At 46.2% G+C, this 17,888-nt stretch overlaps 1 protein-coding gene across 8 annotated transcripts in view; it reads right to left on the reverse strand.

Annotated features, from left to right (window-relative positions):
- Nucleotides 1-1,400: 1,400 nt before the first annotated feature.
- Nucleotides 1,401-17,888, reverse strand: part of ABL2 (ABL proto-oncogene 2, non-receptor tyrosine kinase) — a 91,943-nt gene continuing 75,455 nt past the window's right edge. For 3 of the 8 annotated variants that reach the window (XM_084772262.1, XM_084772265.1, XM_084772264.1), the window contains exons 7-12: nucleotides 17,171-17,348; nucleotides 16,579-16,763; nucleotides 15,414-15,566; nucleotides 13,310-13,399; nucleotides 9,694-9,867; nucleotides 1,401-9,393 (exon numbers count right to left, since the gene is read on the reverse strand). In XM_084772262.1, coding sequence (XP_084628388.1) covers nucleotides 7,673-9,393; nucleotides 9,694-9,867; nucleotides 13,310-13,399; nucleotides 15,414-15,566; nucleotides 16,579-16,763; nucleotides 17,171-17,348 — 2,501 coding nt within the window. In that variant the 3' untranslated portion in view covers nucleotides 1,401-7,672. The remainder of the gene's footprint in view (nucleotides 9,394-9,693; nucleotides 9,868-13,309; nucleotides 13,400-15,413; nucleotides 15,567-16,578; nucleotides 16,764-17,170; nucleotides 17,349-17,888) is intronic. The other 5 variants (XM_084772267.1, XM_084772269.1, XM_084772263.1 and 2 more) reach the window with 3 other exon arrangements.

Consider the following 17,888-nt stretch of genomic DNA (forward strand, 5'->3'; position numbering starts at 1 on the left):
TTTTACACAAATAGAAAAATGATCCCCAAATTCGTATGAAACTGCAAGATCCTTAAGTAGCCAAAGGAATCTTGGGACAAAAATAATACGGCTGTACTATATTACCTGACGTGAAAGTTATTACAAAGCTGTAGAACCAGAACCAACTTACACACATTAAAATTAGACTTTCAAAAGGACTGCTTTAAATAGGCTATAATGTATAATATCCTAGTGTACACCTAATTTGGGGAATATTGAAAAAATAAACACAAACCTCACTACAGGAAGTGAGAACAGAATGTCAGACAGCTATCTGCACTGATGTTCAGGGCAGCGCTCTGCATGGTAGGCATGCAGTGGAGCCAGCCTGAGATTCCACCAGTAGATGACAGGGCCCAGCATCCGGAAGAGGTACATATGCACAATGGGTGACATTATGCTACTTCAGATGACCCAGGCACAGAAGGACAAACTGCATGACCCCACTCGTGTGGAATGTTAAAAAAACTGATCTCATGGAGGCGTAGGAGAGTATACCAATGCTTGGGTTGACGCTGGGGGACAGAGGAGGGACAATGGTGAAAACATCAGTGGCTACCGTGACGAAGCCACAGCCAGGTGAGAGAACTCAAGTCAGGTGTTTTACTGCAGTGGGTGACGACAGTGGTTAATGGTATTGCTGAGTATTTCAAAAGAGCTAATGAATAAAATTCTGAATATTTCCACCACAAAGAAACCAGGTCATGGGTATTGTAAACACTGGTTGTTGCCGTGTGCACGCTAGAGAGACACACTACTCTCAAGGAATGTGCACAAGTGAGCCATAAAGATACCTGGACCTAGGACTGTGGTTCAAGTGTTAAGAGCTGGCTTACCATGGATGAAGGCCCTGGGTTCGAATGCCAGCACCCATATAAACAGCATGTGGCCCTACACAACAGGAACCCCAGCAGGGGATCCTAAGTTCAAGGTCATCTTTGGTTGCATGGCAAGTTTGGGGCCACTTTGGGAAGGAAAAATGAGACCCTGTCTCAAAAACATGGGGGGGGAAAGTTAATTATGAGTAAGACGGTTATTCTTTGAGGATCTATACTTACTATTTTAATACCTGTTTCAAGGCGCTTTAAAAACCTATTTGCAGTTGTGCTCAGGATGGATTTTCAGAGAATTAAATGTCTCTGTGTAGCCCTTTGCCGTTAGACACATATCACACATTACCTACCTGGTATCTGCCAGCCCAGGCTCAAGAAGGTACCGTATGTGCAACACTCATCACAGAATGAGGATTTGTAGCACAGTGTATACTCCAGAGAGCATGTGCCAGAAGGTGCTTACCAATCCTCTGTTGCATGCCTATGAAAATCTGCTTAGCTCCCTGTCAACTCAGTCCTGGGAGAAATACTCCAACTCAAGCTCACTTTGCCGATAAAATATTTCAACCTTTATTTAAAACAAAACACAACTTGCAAACCTTGTGAGACACAGCAGGAAGCAGTCCCTGCCAGGGCATCATTTATTTACATCAAGTTTAACACTGTTAGCAGTTCACAGTCAGACAACAGAGTGAGAGAATTAAATTAGAAAAACAATTGAAAATATATTACAATAACAATTAAGAACAAATACTCGACAACAGTGGTAGTGTGACCCATGACTGACGTTTTTTAGTTAAATCCCATATGGTCTCACTGGGCACTGTGTCCCTTTAGCAATGCACACAGTGCCTACTGTGGGTGTCACCCTCTGTGCACCACCTACGCCTGCAGTGTAACCTTTGGTATAAACATTAGAGTTTTAAAGAGTCTGAATTAACAAGTTTTAGGACAAAGTTCTATCAACCATCACAAACTGTTCAAATTTATTTTTACCAAGCAAGCACAAAGCTGCTGTTTCTCCACTGATAGTCACTACAGAATCAGATTGCAAAGTGCAGGGTCTACAAAGAAGGGGTTTGTGTGTGCCGTGTGCTCAGGGAGCGGCTCAGGGCTGCTCGCTCCCCAGGCCACCATGTCTGCCCTCAGGGAGAGGAGATAAGGAGCTGCAGGAAGTACCTCACCTTCTCATTTTCTCAGGGTCTCAGGAAATACTTCTGGTGAAGTTCAAGTGCTATCGTGGAAGCTGGCCACGGAGATGATGATGACGTGGCCCTGACACCAACACTCTCGCCATTCACAATGCACGGCATGGGTCTTAGCAACACCAACAGAGTGTGGGAACTAATGGCCCTGGAGCACTGCAGCCCACTGCAGGATCCTCACTCAATAGTGAGCTTGTTATTTTGTAACTGCTGAAAACTAGGAACTTACGTATATGAAAATTTTAAGTTCCACTTGCCCTAAATTGTATGGTCACTAAAAACAAGATGTTAAATCCTATTCAGAGGCTCACAAACAAGCCTAAGCAAGCTCCACTCACCGAATACTTCGTTTTCCTTTGACTACCTTGTCGGCATTTGACAATCCCTCTGCTGTGAGCTAAGGGTTAAGGTCTGTGCTCTAACGCTCAGTCCTTAAGATGATGGCAGATGTGCAGCCACCCACTCAGTGTGCCACTCACCTGTCCTCTCTGGCTAACAGGGTTCTGCTACTGTGTTCAGGCATTCAGCACCAGGGAAATAAGAATATTATTACGTAGGAGGGGTAAACAGTCTCAGATTTACAGGTATACATGGAGAAAAGGAAGTGTGTGAGGAGGGGAGGACAGGTCCAGAAGGGGCCTCCTTCCCTCAGCTCATCACACAGGGCTTGAGAAAGGTGCAGCAGCAATCTGCCAGTTTGCATTTCGTGAAAACCATCTTTGAAGGTACAAACCTCTAAGGATGACGTCTGGCAGCCTCTAATCAAGATAAACTGCCCAGACCATATCCTCCAGGGACACCCAGGGAGCTAGTCCAAAAGGAAAGTTATTATCACAATGGAACAGGAACATGTGGCATACAAAGCAGCAGCCTTACAAAGACAACTGGAGCCAAGATCAGCTGCCCGTGCTCTCGAGCACTGCGAGCCGAGCCAGCCTCCTCAGTAGCAGGACCACAGTGAAGTTGGGCCGCTGTGCTGTGCTGACCCATGCAGGTGACAGGAACCACCACTCCAAGCATTACTGACCGCTACGCTGGAAACTCGATGCACAAGACTCTGGAATAGGCCAAGTTTTAGAGGCGATGGCAGCACAGGAGCCATGGGAACCCTTGGGCTGCCTCTGTGAGTCTGTGCACTGGGTCCCTTGGAGCTGCCTTACTCTAGGATTCTGCATGCCCACAAAACCCAAACAGAAACAAACAATTCCAAAGAACTGGGCTACCGGCTTGATGAAGCTAAGGTAGCTGACAGGAAATATAAAAAGTACTGGCCATAGCAGATGCTGAGGGCATAAAGGTGGATCCCAGACGCAGATGGAGCATGCAAGATGATGAAACAGATCACTAAGTACAGAAATAAAGATGACTCTCAACCCGATACCAACTCCCCTCAAGATACAGCCTACTGACGACAATGATATCACCAGCAGAGGTAGAAAAATGACTATGGAGAGGTCAGAGCAGAATGAAGCTGCATGTAAGCCACCGCCACGTGACTGACTTGCGTATGTGATAGTCTAACAGATAATCTAAGCTCAGCTACTTTTTTTTTTAAAGGAGAGATGACAAATGTGAAAGTAATTTATAACTGATAGAAAAATTCTAGAAAGTCTCCAAGTACATCAGTCTTCTACCCCCAACCCTTCCGAGCCCCCAGGACGTGTTTTTAAAAGATACTGTCAACAGGGACAGGAAATGAGTCTGCTCCCACCACAGCAAGGACACCAGGAGCTGAGCATGTGCTGGACCACTGCTCCAGAGAAAGAGGGCCTTCATTTTCCAGTCAAGGCCCGGAAGAGCTGCTGAGCTCCAAAGGGAGTAACAACTACCCTCATCCCCCCAAGTCTCAGTCTGTGGCCCAGGCTGGTCTGGCCTTAGCATCTTTACTGCTGGGATCACGTGCCGTCACTTGACTACTTCTTAAAGATGAGAATTAAACCAAAAAAACTGGTCCCCAATTTTCTGAAGATCTTCAGCTCTGAAGGTTTAGCAACCATTTGCAGTATCTCTACATATTCATTTAGCAGTTTCAAATACACATCTGCACCAGACTAGAGGGGTGATGCTCCAGCTGCTGGTCCAGGCCAGCTCATCCTCTATAGACATTCAGAACACAACTGTTCAGCTTGATTGCATTTGATTTCTCAAGGTGCCTTCACACACACTATCTCATTAAAATGACACTAGTTTCTTTCTAAACAAAAAGGAATGTGGGATTAGGTTTTTCGTTTCTTGTCTTTAAACAACTGAGGTGGTACTCTTCAACTACAAAGTGCAGGTTCTGTGGCTGAGGTCTAGAAGAATGGTGCTATGTTCGCCTCGTAACTAAAGGCTTGCCGGCCACACTGCTCCAAGGCCCTCTTGGGCAGGGCCTGCCTGGGCCTGTGCTCTCAAGTGTGCAGCACTATGCAGAAGGATTGTCTAGCTGAGCATCTCACAAGGCAGCAAGTGTGGAGAGATGCCACAATGTCAGGACTCCTGAGTTCTAGCCGCAGCTCTACCACTGACGCCCCATGACCAGCAACAGCCATGCTCTCTGGCCCCTCTAGAGGACTACTGTGTGCTCCTGGGTTAACACCCACCATGTGCTCACTGGGCACCTTATACAGACGCCATCTTGAAAACGACCAAATCAGTTTCTTACACGACAATCACACAGCGTTAGCGTGTTCAATTCAGTTAAACTCACCCAAAACACATCTTTTATGAAGGGCCAATGTTAAGGTCTCTCTCTGAATGTCACTGTGGGAATCACCTAAAACTGTGAAATATAATTGTACCCAAAGCTGCTTAAAAAAAGCTTCCTGTAAAGCATAATTAGGATATATTCAATATAGAGCACTCCATGTTTAGGTGGGAAGCCCAGCTGAAATCACAAGACTCGCATATGAAAGCAGTCAAGCTGTGGCAATCCAGAGATGTGCACAGACTAAACAGCTTGAGGAACGGCCAGACACCCCTGAACAGCAGCTTTCTCTCTTGCCATCTGCTTTGTTTTTAGGCAATATATTACATTTTTCAGTTTGCAAAAAGCAGTTTTCTCTGCTTTAGATGCAAACTTTTTAATTTGCTGATATTTTTTCTTTTTTCTAAGCTGGTCCCTTGCTGGTAGATACAAGACAACCCTAAATAAATTCTTTCATAACAAGTTGACAGTGCCTCCATGGCCTGAGGCCTCAATCCCTGACAACTCCACAGTTCCTGGTCATGTGGAGAGAGTGTGCCACAACAGTCAACGCTACTCCTGACAGTGCTGAGAGAAAAATCAGTTCAACTCAGGGATGTGGTGAGGACAGGATGTAGTGGGCAGGACAGGACTCGTGAGAACGGCCTTGACTTGGTGCTTCAGACTGAGGAGAGCAGAGCTGAGACACTCAGCGGTGCTTCTCCAAGCCTGTTTTCACAACTCTGAAGGGAAAACCGACAACAAGCAAACAGAACAAGACCCAATCCTGAAAACGACACCCATCCCCTCAGACATCCACATCCCACAAGGGAAACGCTAAAAAAGCAGCATTGACAATGGCCTCCCACTTTAGCTTTCCACTCATTACCTGTACAGAGCTAAGTGCTTAAATAAATTCAAGTTTATGGGTGCATCCAACGTCGGGGAGAGGTGAGGAAGGCGGGAGAATTCTCTTGCAGCGACTACGGGGGCATTAGCCTGTGGAGCACACTAACCCTGCAGGGGCTGTCTCCTCCATCCCCAGCCTCCTCTTACCATGAGCCTTCTGGAGCAGCAGGGATACGCATCCATGGTTCCTTTCTTTCTAATGAAAACTAAATGTCTCCTTTGGTCAGGGATGCTAAATGCAACTTGAAATAGTTTCCCCTTAGGATTCTGTAAGCACAGCAGTTCTAAAGTTTCTTATTTGTGATTCAGCAAAGAGAATGAAAAGTGACCCAACGTAATAACACTAAGTAAAGAGTTTTCCAGAGAGGCTCTCAAAGGGAGCTATATATCAGCCTGCAAAACACTCTTGAGAACGTGGGCTATTATCTCCAATTAATAGATCAAAAGATGGGGCAGCGACTCGACTTGACAGCCGATCAATGACAGTCAGGAAGAAAACGCTGCTCAGTGCTGAATTCCCATCTTCCCACATTAATACTCCGTTGGAAGAAGAAAAAATCACAACATTTTTGTTTTGGGTTCTCTTTAAAGAACAAAAGAGGTGTTCACAAAATTAAAAAAATAAAATAAAAATAAAATCAATAACCATAATTACGCCCAGCACCAAAACCATCAATAATATGTAACCTACTAATGTTCTGTTCCATATTTCTCCATTTGCTCCCATAACTGTAAGCAGGGGAGGGAAATGCCCATTCTTCAAAGGCAAAACCTATTTGCAGGTTAAACTCTTAAGTTTCTGGGTCTAATTGGTGCTCCCTGAAAATAACCTCCTTCTATTATGCACTATTAAAATAGAGATGAAAGGACAAAATAAATAAGTATATACCCAACACACACTCCAAGTGCAACAAGGGGTTGGGGATATGTGAGCAAAGAAAAGGACCATGCGAATGAAACTCTGGAGGCAAGCCCTTAGTGAAAGCGATGCCCCCTACTGTCCACCCAGAGAAGTTTAAGGTATTAAGGATGGGAAAGGTACAAGTAGCCATGTGGATTAAGCAAGCTCCTCTCAGGCCTCTGGGCCAGCCAGTTTCAAAAAGGTACTGTATCTGCTTGGGATTTTAATTAACAAAAGGATACATATAGCTGCTCAAGTGGCCATTATGTCAGTATTCAGGGACCTAGAAGGTCTCTCCTATGAGGACCTGTAGGGACCACTCTCTTCACCATCACTGCTGGGTAATGCCCTGAATGCTGCCAAAAATAAAGTAAGACAGCCTGCCCAGCAAGGGACAGAGAAGAGCCACAAGGCGGCCCCCATGCCCATGGTTTACAGAGAGCCACCCACTAGCAGCAAGTGGACACTGCCCGCTAGGAAGTAGCATGCTAGAAGAGTGGGAGAACTGACTCCATGGAGTTTTGGAGGTGTCAATCGGACTATACTTCCCTTGCACTCTATACTCCTTGCACCAGCACCCCTGGCAAACAGGACAAAAGCAGACGGAATGGGCCATGTTTCTCAGGAGTAGGCTAGCAATCTAATTTGCAGTTCTTGCTACAGCAGCAATGACCCATGGAAGCAAGACCAACAGCCTTGAGGAAAACATCTGCTATGTCCCTCACATTGCTTTCTTCTGTTCCCCAAATTTGCAGGGCAAACTCAAACACAACCAACCCCAGGACCTGCCAGGTGAAGGCCCATTTTGTGACACAGAACTGTGGACCGCCACAGGCCGTTCCAAATAGGAGGGGCTGCGCTTTCTTATGATGTACACATGATGCTCCCTTCCTCCCAGTGCAGTTTCCAACTCTGTCCACACTGCCCTGATGTACCAAATTGACTTCTTATCTACTTCTGTGACTTCCTTTTTGCCATTTTGAGATGAACCTGTAAACGTGAGCGCGCAGGGATTTGAGGTACTTCACACAAACACACTCAAGTATCAGTCTTTCACTTTCGAAAACAAGAACACAGGAAAACGAGTCCCTTCCCTCTCCCCTCAGAATGTGTGCATTTTCCCACCAGGCTGACATGGCTACCTCTGCACCACATCGCTAATTTCCTGTACACATGACAATAAGTTATTAAGGACAGGGTTTGTCCCAGGCACACCAGCAGATGTGGAAGACACCTGCAGCTCCTGTAGGCTAAGTTCCAGTTTGCTCACAGCCTCTCGGAAGGCAAATTTGTTGCGAGTCTGAGGGATGCAGTCCACATACCCTGAGCAGTAGTCGAGCAGCTGGTGCCCAGTGTCTACCAGTTGGCTATTGGGCACAGGTTCCGTGATCGCACTGGACAGTAGGTCGGCACACTCCAGCAGGGCCTCTTTGCTGATTTTGTCAGCTGACATTTTCTCAGCTGCCTGTTTTGTTTTTCTCAGGGCCACCTTAGTACCTGCTGTGCCATTGGCCATTTTGGCTGGCGAGATGGAAGATGTGGGCAAAGGCACTTGGGGTGGAGGCATCACTGGCCTCCCAGGTTTCCCACTGCTGGGCACTGGCCCTGGAGCTGCCTTTTTTCCTCCCTCCTGGGCTTCTGCAGTGTGCTGTCCTGCAGCCGGGGCAGCCAGCTCCTCCTCGGGGTCTGAGCACGTGGACGGATGCTGCAGTAGTCTCATCACTGGTGGTGGGGGTGGGGCACACTTTGGTTTTACACGACGGGGTCGGTCCTTGTCTCCAGAGGATGGGACCTGATGCTCAGATAAGAGCTTGAATTTGTTCCCCTGAGAGTCTGTGCCAATGAGCTGCACATCAGCTGGAGTGTGTTTCAGAGTGGGTGAGATAAGGACTGGCACTTTGTGGTTGTGAGTGGTTGGGAGGACAGCTACAGCCTTGGCTGGAGAAGACCAGCCTGGCTGCTCTCCATCCTCTGGGACTCCAGCGACTCCAAGTCGCGTCCCACCATTCCTTTCCTTGCCTTTGGGCGCAGCTGCCACCCCAGCCACCCCTACCCCTGGAGAGTCACTCTCTGTGGTGGCTGGATCAGGGCCTCTCAGGGGAAGAGCTGTGGCTCCTCTGGGCAATAGTTTGGCTTTTGGTCTCTCCCTGGCTGGAGCAGCACCTTCCTCAGCCTTTTTTGGAAGCATGTCATTAGCCCTGTCCACATTCTCTTCTGGTTGAGAAGAGGTGGACACTGTCCTTTCCAGCTGGAGCTTGGCCCTCTGGCAGTTCCTGGGAAGGGTCATTGCCATCCTATCCTGCTCTGGAAGCCCTGAGGACATGGAAGATGTAGAGTTTGACCTCGGAAAAGGCTTGGAAGCGTCATCACTGGCTGTGGGTTTACCTGCTCGCAAGCCCAGTGTCTTTTTGATTAAGCGTGGTGTAAAGAAGCCTGTGATCCCAGACCACCCACCCCCAGCAGTGCCACTGCCCCCACCCCCACCACTGTCGTCATTACAGAGGTTCCTCTGGGCAAAGCTCCCCCCATAGCACTTGGCTGGCACCAGATTCGACTCTTGCTGGCCGGGAGCGAAAGAGAACCCATCAGCATGCTGAAGAGAAGCAACAGATGAGAAGTTACCCGTGAGTTCGTATTTCTTGTGGGGCTGATTCTCCATTTCTCGAAAGGAGCTGCTGCGTTTAGGGGGCGTGGGGGCATTTCTCTTCTTCATGAAGGAGCTGAAGAAGCCTCCCTTCCTATCCCTGGTGAAGCATGTCTCTTTGGCGTCTTCTAAGAGGCTGCTGGGGGACTTATCCCTTTGCTTTCGAGGCAGAGCTGGGGACCCGCTGGAAGCCTGTGCACTTCTAATGAACCCTGCTGAGAAACGGCCAATCAGTAACAGGAAAGACAAGAGGCAAGCCAGTTAGCATTGCCAAATTAGAAAGCTCTGTCTGCATTTATTAAATGTCAGATTCAGTGACAGTGTTCCAACTGTGTCATATATGGACATTAGTGGTGACACTTGTTGGTCCCTTCTCTAGAATACAGATGCACTGTGTCCTCTACCCTGGAGCTAGGGGTTGAGAACACAGAGCTGGCGGCAGCTGTGTGGGGCCGAGGCCTACGAGCACCACAGCCTGGTTCTTCAGGGGTGCCTTCCGCTCTGACCCCTCCTACCTGGGGCTGAGCTGGAGGCCAGGCTCTCGCAGGCATCAAGGCCGCCATCTACGTTCTCTTTGTTCTCCCCCTGCTTCTTCAGGGTCCGTGTCTTGGAAGGAAGTAGAGGTAATCGAGGCAGGTGTGGGACCACAGATGAGGAGGAGGCAGCTCTCCCAAGCTCCTCAGCTACCTCTGTAAGAAAGATGAAGGCTGGTGAAAAAGACAACTTTAAGACAGAACAAGGCATACAACTGAAAAATGGAAAATGGAGAGCAGAATACTGAAGGACACAGAACAGCCTGCCATAGCCCCAGCTGCTCAGAGGCTGAGGCTGGGGTGGTCCCTTCAGCCCAAAAAACGACACTAGCCTGAGCAAAATGGCAAGATGTCATCTTGAAAACAACAAAAATAAATTATACAAAACAAACAAACAAATTACATAATACATACACACACACACACATGAAGTCAGAGTATAAAATCTTCGGTGTGCACAAGCATTCATACATGTGGATGCCAAGTGTCTTCCCCAATTGAGAAAGGGTCTCTTACCAGCCTAGAGCCCACTGTTTCAGCTAGACCGACTGGCCAGTAGGCAGAGTGAGCTTCCTTGTTCCATCTCCCACAGGTGTGTGCTGTCACGGCCAGCTGTGCATGTGGGTGCTGGAGGTCTAACTCAGGGCCTCTGGCCTGAAAGCCAGCCACGTCACTAACTGAACTACCTTCCAGCCCCAGCTGTACTCGTACAGACGACCTCTTTTACTCAGCGTCATCCCTACAGTTTTGCATGGTATTGCATGTGGCAGGATCTCTTTCTCATAGCCACAAAGTATTCTCATGCATGAGACTAGCAAAATTCATCCACCGGCCTCTTGATGGCTAGGCTGGATGTTTCCTGTTCAGACACTGGGAATACGCTGCTAGGAGTTTCTCGGGTCACAAGTCCCTGTGCATCTAACTGGGTCCTGGGGCGCACACTGATCTTCATCAGGTTCTGACCAAAAGCAGCCATGATGCCTGTCTCCACATTACCAGGAGTGCCTGCTCTGGTTACTCACTCCGCATGCTTGCAAACCTGGAGGCTGTTACTCCACAGCGCATGGACTTTTTCAGCTTTACTCACTCTGGTGGGCGTGTCATGGACTCTCACGGTTTAATCTGTACCTCCTGCTGCCAAGCGATGTTCTTCATGGCTTCACAGACTCACTGGGCATTTGAATAACCTAACTCACTACATGCTATTCAGATGCTGAATAGAGGGGATGCATGTCTGTCTATAGAAATTTCTATTTTTAGGTTACAGTTTTCACTAAAAAAGGAGAGTAATATAAATTTATTCCACTTCATGCAAGTGAAACAAATCAGTGCTCACTCACTCACTCGCGTGCTCTCTCTCTCCCTCTCACACACACACATATACACAGACACCCCAACTAACCAACTACAACAGGCAGAAAAACAAAAACAAAACCAAAAAAACCCCTCAATCTTTTGAGCTGGGGATGTCACTCAGGTGTTGAAGTGCTTGCCTAACATTCATGAAACCTTGGGTTCAAGCCCAAGTAACAAAATTAAAACTCAAAACAACAACCAACCAACCAACCAAAACCTGATTATCAAAATAATACTCATTCTATTGGTCACCCTTGGCTGATTTAACTTAGTGGGTTTTTTTGAGACAGGGTTTCTCTGTGTAGCCCTGGATGTCCTGGAACTCATTCTGTAGACCAGGCTGGCCTCGAACTCACAGAGATCTGCCTGCCTCTGCCTCCCAAGTGCTGGGATTAAAGGTGTGCACCACCTTGGCAAGCTTTGCAGTTTTTGCTGAGGCAAAAATATACTTTATTCTTTATTCCTAAACAGAAATGAAACAATCAATTACATTGTATAATCTTGTTACCACTCAATAAAAAAAAAATTCCCCCCAGACAGGGTTTCTCTGTGTAGCCCTGGCTGTCCTAGACTTACTTTGTAGACCAGGCTGGACTCAAACTCACAGCGATCCACCTGCCTCTGCCTCCAGAGTGCTGGGATTAAAGGCGTGCGCCACCACACCGGGCTTACCACTCAATAAACTTTAATTATACTTATTTGATGTGTGTGATATGACAACTTGAGAGAAGGATGAAAGTATTTTTATTGAAATGTCAATACTGTACTTCTGTTTCCTCTTTCCTCTTATCTCATGTCACTAATCACTAGAGGATGACAAAATTCAACTCCCAATTTCTTCTAACCTTTTAAAACTTTAAATGATAAGATGAACTCTACTCACTTATGAAAGGAAGGTAAACTATGTACAATACTTTAGAACTGTATCATAGTATCTAATAGGCAGATGAAACTAAGAATTCATATTCTTAGCCGTCCAAGGACAGATCACAAAAAGGCAGGTTATTAACTTTGTTAGTCTCATAACGCAGCTCAGGACAGCCTGGAACTTGAGCTCTTGGTGCTTCAGCCTCCTGACTGCTGAGGTAACTGCTGTGCCTCCACACCCTGCTCATTGTTTGAGTCTGTCAGGAGCACTAGACACGAAAGCAAGCAACTTCCTGCCTGTGCCCATATACTTCCTGTATATATCCATTACTTCCTGCATGTGCCCATGTATTTCCTGCACATGTCCATATATCCATTTCTTGAGTAAGAACAGGCTTATCTCTATTGCTGGTCTGATATACTTAAAGATATAATTTAAGTATTCAGTTAATATGTTTATATAATTAAAAGTCTGCTTAAGTTGTTCCTACTTGTTCATATAATAAAGCTATACTCAGATGTCATATCTGTCTAGATAAATCTTGATTATACTGTATATATTTCTAGAAATGGAATTTTATGTAACGGTTTTGTTTTTTTGTCTTGGTCTTGCCTAAGATGTGGTTTAGAGGTAGAATATATATGTATTTTAAAGATTTATTTTTAAATATTACACACACACACACACACACACACACACACACACACACGAGCACAGGTATCCACAGAGGCTAAAAGAGGGTACTGGAACCTCTAGAGCAGTGGTCCTGAGCCTTCCTGAGCCTTCTTAGTGCTATGACCCTTTAATACAGTTCCTTATGTTGTGGTGACCCCAAAAATGGGTTACAGGTATTTGTGATTTGCCCAGAGTGGGTGCTGAGAACTGAATTCTGGTACCATCTCTCCAACCCCTAGAATATTTTCATACTTTTAATCTTTTTTGTATTATGTTATTTAAGAACTACTAGTTACCATTTTCTTTGTAGAGACTGAGTAAATTTTAAATCAAAATGTAATTTCAGTATCAAATATGAAATAAAAAAACTCAGAACTAAAAAAGTATAAAAAAGCAGTAACATGGTCCGGCATGGTGGTACACGCCTTTAATCCCAGCACTCAGGAGGCAGAGGCAAGTGGATCTCTGTGAGTTCAAGGCCAGCTGGTCTACAGAGTCCAGGTCAGCCAGGACTATTACACAGACAAACCCTGCCTCAAAAAACAAAACAAAAAGCAGTAACACAAGAATAAGAAAGACCAAAGGTCAACTTATTATCTTTAAGTAGTCAGAAACTGTAGGTAAGAGCTTCTCAGTTTTGAAATTACATCAGCACCCTGCCCCTGGTCACCCGTCATCAACCCCTGCCCCAGGACTCACCTTCAGAGATGCTGGAGTCATGGAACATCGTTTCAAAAGCCTGGTGGGTTTCAGCAAAAGAGGGCCTGTCGGCAGGACTCCACTTCCAGCCTGCAGAGAAGAGAACTTAAAGCCTGCTTGGCAGACTGATCCAGTGGCACACCACACAATGGGTCCAGCTCCATGGCGTGCGCCTATCAGTTACTGCATGTGCACGTCAACTGTGGGGTGAGTGCCTGCCTCACAGACCCTGCCTTGGAGGTGTGAGTGCTGGTCCTATTTAGCCTTGGTCCCATTCCCATTACCACAAAAATGAGGTAAAGGTGGGGAGAAAGTTTAAAAAATGCCAAGTTTTACTCTATTAGTAAAGTAACTAAGGGGCTGGTAAGATGTCTCAGTGGATAAAAGTGATCGACACCAAGTCTGACACCCAAGTTCAATCCCTGGGTATCACATGGTGGAATGAGAAAATTTACATACAAATTCTCTCTTGATTTCCACTGCAGCACGCCCACAGACACACAGACACACAGACAGACCCATGACTCATAAACAAACAAACAAACAAACGTAATTTTAAAATGAGTTGGCTGGGCTACTGGTAGCATACACCTTTAATCCCAACAGTCAGGAGGCAGAGACTGGAAGATACTATGAGTTCAAGGCCAGTTTGCTGGACACTGTGTTCCAGGCCAGCTGGGGCTTCATGATGAAACATTGTCTCCTTTCCACTGCCCCCACAAATGCCCAAGTGCTTAAAAATTCAGTGTATTAATTTAGAAGTTTAGCCGGGCATGGTGGTGCACACCTTTAATCCCAGTACCCAGGAGGCAGAGGCTGGTGGATTGCTGTGAGTTCAAGGCCAGACTGGTCTACAAAGCAAGTCCAGGACAGCCAAGACTACACAGAGAAACACTGCCTTGAAAGACAAAAAATAAAATAAAATAAAATAAAGTAAAAAGTAAGAGGGGGGTAGCATGAGACACACGTGCTCAATAAGAACATAACAGTAATGTGTGAGCACAAGTACGCTTTCATTTACTACTCACCTTACTATGTCTGTATCTTTAAGCACTCTGATGCTTTTGTTCTCATTTGTAAGAGACCACTTTTTGATTTTTCTGTGTGTAGTAAAGGCATAGAGTGTGTACTTAGATGCCCACATGTAAAGCATGTAGGAGCCAGGGGAAACTTTTTCTACCGTTCTATTGCCTTGACATAGGTCTCTTACTGAATCAGAAGCTTGCCACTTAGCTAAGTATGGTGGTGGGCCAGTGAGCTCCTGGGATGTTTTGAGAGCCCTGATGCTGAGGTCACAGACATGTGCATCTGAGATGGGCTTTTTATGTGGTTAACGGGGATTTGAACTCAGATCTTGATGCTTGCAGAGCAAGTGTTCTTACCCACCAAGCCATCTCCTAGCCCAGCAGAGGTTACTTTAGCAATCACAGTCTCCAATAACCATTCATATCTAGCTCAAAGCAGACATCACTCAAACATATTATACAAACTCAACACCTCACTGTCTTAAAAACATTTCAAGACAGGGTTTCTCTGTGTAGCCTTGGCTGTCCTGGACTCAACTTTGTAGACCAGGCTGGCCTCAAACTCACAACAATCCACCTGCCTCTGCCTCCCCGAGTGCTGGGATTATAGGCGTATGCCACCACGCCTGGCAAAGTGTTTTTAAAATTTATTTACTTATTATTTTACATACATGAGTGCTCCCTCTTCATGAATACCAGAAGAGGGCATCAGATCCCAGTATAGATGGTTGTGAGCCACCATGTGGTTGCTGGGAATTGAACTCAAGACCTTTGGAAAAACAGCCAGTGCTCTTACCCCGAGCCCTCTCTCTAGCTCCTCTCTTATTATCTTATAAAATATACAAATGTTTTTGAGAAATTGGCACTATATTTGGGCCACAACCAACAACTATTCTCAGGATTCCAGTAAGATTCAATGGTCCATCAAACACTATGCCAGCTGGCCAATCAGTGACAAGCTCTATAGCTGTTAATGACACTGGATCCAGTATGACACGGTGGAGAGCAGAATGGTGCCAATTTCATTAACCATCCTATTGCTGGTTCCTTTTCAAAGCTCACACATGCAGAACACTTACATGCTCTCATGAGTTCATACACTTTAGGGGGGCATCCCTCAGGCTGTTCCATGCGGTATCCTTTTTCCAGGAGGTCATAGACTTGAGATAGGTCAATACCTGGATATGGTGACATTCCATAGGTGGCAATTTCCCACAACAGTACTCCAAAAGCTGTGGAAAGGGATTAAAAAAAAATATTTCTATTGGGCCCAAGTCCAAATTTCTATATGGATCTGGTCTATTGAGTCTCTCTAGTTAATTTCTACTTCTCAGGCAGTAGAAATTAGGTCCAGGACAAGGACAAATTCTAAATGAAACATCATCAGACCTTACTTACATAGTGTGTTCACTATGACAAAACTCTGGAGATTAGGTCTGAAATGGACTCTCCTTCAAGGCATGGGCTTCCCCTCCACACTCCCACTAGTAAAGAGGGCTCTGAAGTAGTCCAGGCTAGCCTAGGACTTACTATATAGCCCAGGATGGCCTCTACACCTTGTGTTCCTATTCCTTTAGTCTCCAGAGTGCTCAGATCAGAGGCCGGAACCACCATGCCACGGTCTTTAGCTGTTTACACAGAGTCTCGTCATATTGTCCAGGCAGGTCTCAAGCTTACGGACTCAAAGCATCTGAGCACGTGAGCATCCAGCATGCTGGAACTACAGGCACCCACTCCCATACCCCAGTGGTGGCCCTAACAGCCTTTTCCTTGTTGCTACACGTAACCTGTGCTGGGGATTGACCCAGCGTCTTGTACTCACTACACAAGCACCCCACCACTAAACTGTATTCCATCCCTACGTGGCTCAAGCTGGCCTTCAACGTGCCAAATAGCCCAGGCTGGCCTCACTCCACACTCCTGAGCCTCCTACTTCGGTCTCCTGAGTAAGTTTCACAGGTATACCCACACTCGTCCCCACCTGCTTCCACTATCCCCTCAACTTACTTTTTCAAAAATTTGAGTACCATAAAAATGCTGAAAAACTAAAGGAATTACTTAGGCATGGTGGCACGTGCCTGTGGTTCTAGCATTCAGGAGGTCGAGGATGAAGAGCTGCCCCAAGCTGTGCCCTAGACTATGTAGTGAACACCAGGCCAGCCACAGCTAATGTTAAAAAAAATTATTTAAGACCATGTACAAAGAAAAGAAAACAATCCATGAGAGAAATTATGTCAGCCTTACCCCAAACGTCAGATTTAATTGAGAAGGTGTTGTAGGCCAGACTCTCGGGCGCGGTCCACTTAATAGGGAACTTGGCTCCAGCATGAGCAGTGTAGGTGTCTCCAGTCATCAGTCTACTGAGACCAAAGTCAGCCACCTTTACCACGTGGTTCTCACCCACCAGGCAGTTCCGGGCCGCAAGATCTCTATGAGAAAGAGACCACTGCATTACTCCAGCTGATGGCGAGGAAGATGGGTGTGAACGCTCCTGCATCTCTGTGCTATAGGCACAGTAGGTTAGGGAATGCTAATCAAGCCTGCAGTACTTTATGACAACCAGAATACAGATATTGGCAAAATGAATCCCTCTTTTAAAGTACAATGGGGTAGCAATAGGGCCCTTCCAGAAGGCTTTAAAACATTTTCCTAAGACAAAAGGTAACTTTCAAAATGTGGCCACTAGGTGGAGCAAAGGACCTGGCAAAACAGCTTCCAGGCTGGTGACTTTAACAGAAGGATTCTCTCTGTGAGAAGTTCTGCCAAGTGTTCCCTTCCCCTTCAGGTCAAGAAAGACAGTGTGTGGCTAGTCAGAGGCACAGCCAGGTTCACACACCTGTGGATGAAATTCTTCTTCTCCAAATACTCCATTGCAGAAGAGATCTGAGTGGCCATGTAGAGCAGCACAACTGCAGTCACCTCCTCGCGGCTGCACTCCCGGAGATAGTCAAGCAGGTTCCCGTACGGCATGTACTCAGTCACAATGTAAAATGGCGGCTCCAGGGTACACACACCTGACCAAGAACAATTGGACAATCTTCACCACATTCTATGAAATAAATACAACAAAAACTTAAAAACAGGTTGTTGATAAGGGTGCCTGTTTCCACCATCCTGTTCTCTGAAGCTTCAGTGAACTTTTTCAGCATGCCTGTGAAGCAGAAACAGTTTCTTGTACTAACCTGACAAGGGGCAAGGCCAACATTTCTACAGTTTGTATGTGCCCACATTCCCCCTCAACTGTGTGTGACCCACATAGATTTAAAGTAACAACACTTAGGCTTATGGTGAAGTGGACCTCCTGACTCTAAAACTGTTTTCATAGGCAATGATTTCACTGATAGATGTTTGTGTGTATGCACGTGTGCGTAGCACTAAGCCTCACTAGGACGTGATGCTTACTAGGCAAGTGCTCTACCACTGGGGTGCATTACTGTAGCTGACTACATCTAGCATCCCACCACGGTGCTAAAACAACACAGAACAATCTGCAAAACCACGACCTGAAGAGAACAAGGGCCTGGGACGGGAGCATGGCCTAGGAAATGTATGGT

This window comes from Acomys minous, assembly GCF_964271855.1.
Source record: "Acomys minous genome assembly, chromosome: 1".
NCBI classification, from domain to species: Eukaryota; Metazoa; Chordata; class Mammalia; order Rodentia; family Muridae; genus Acomys; species Acomys minous.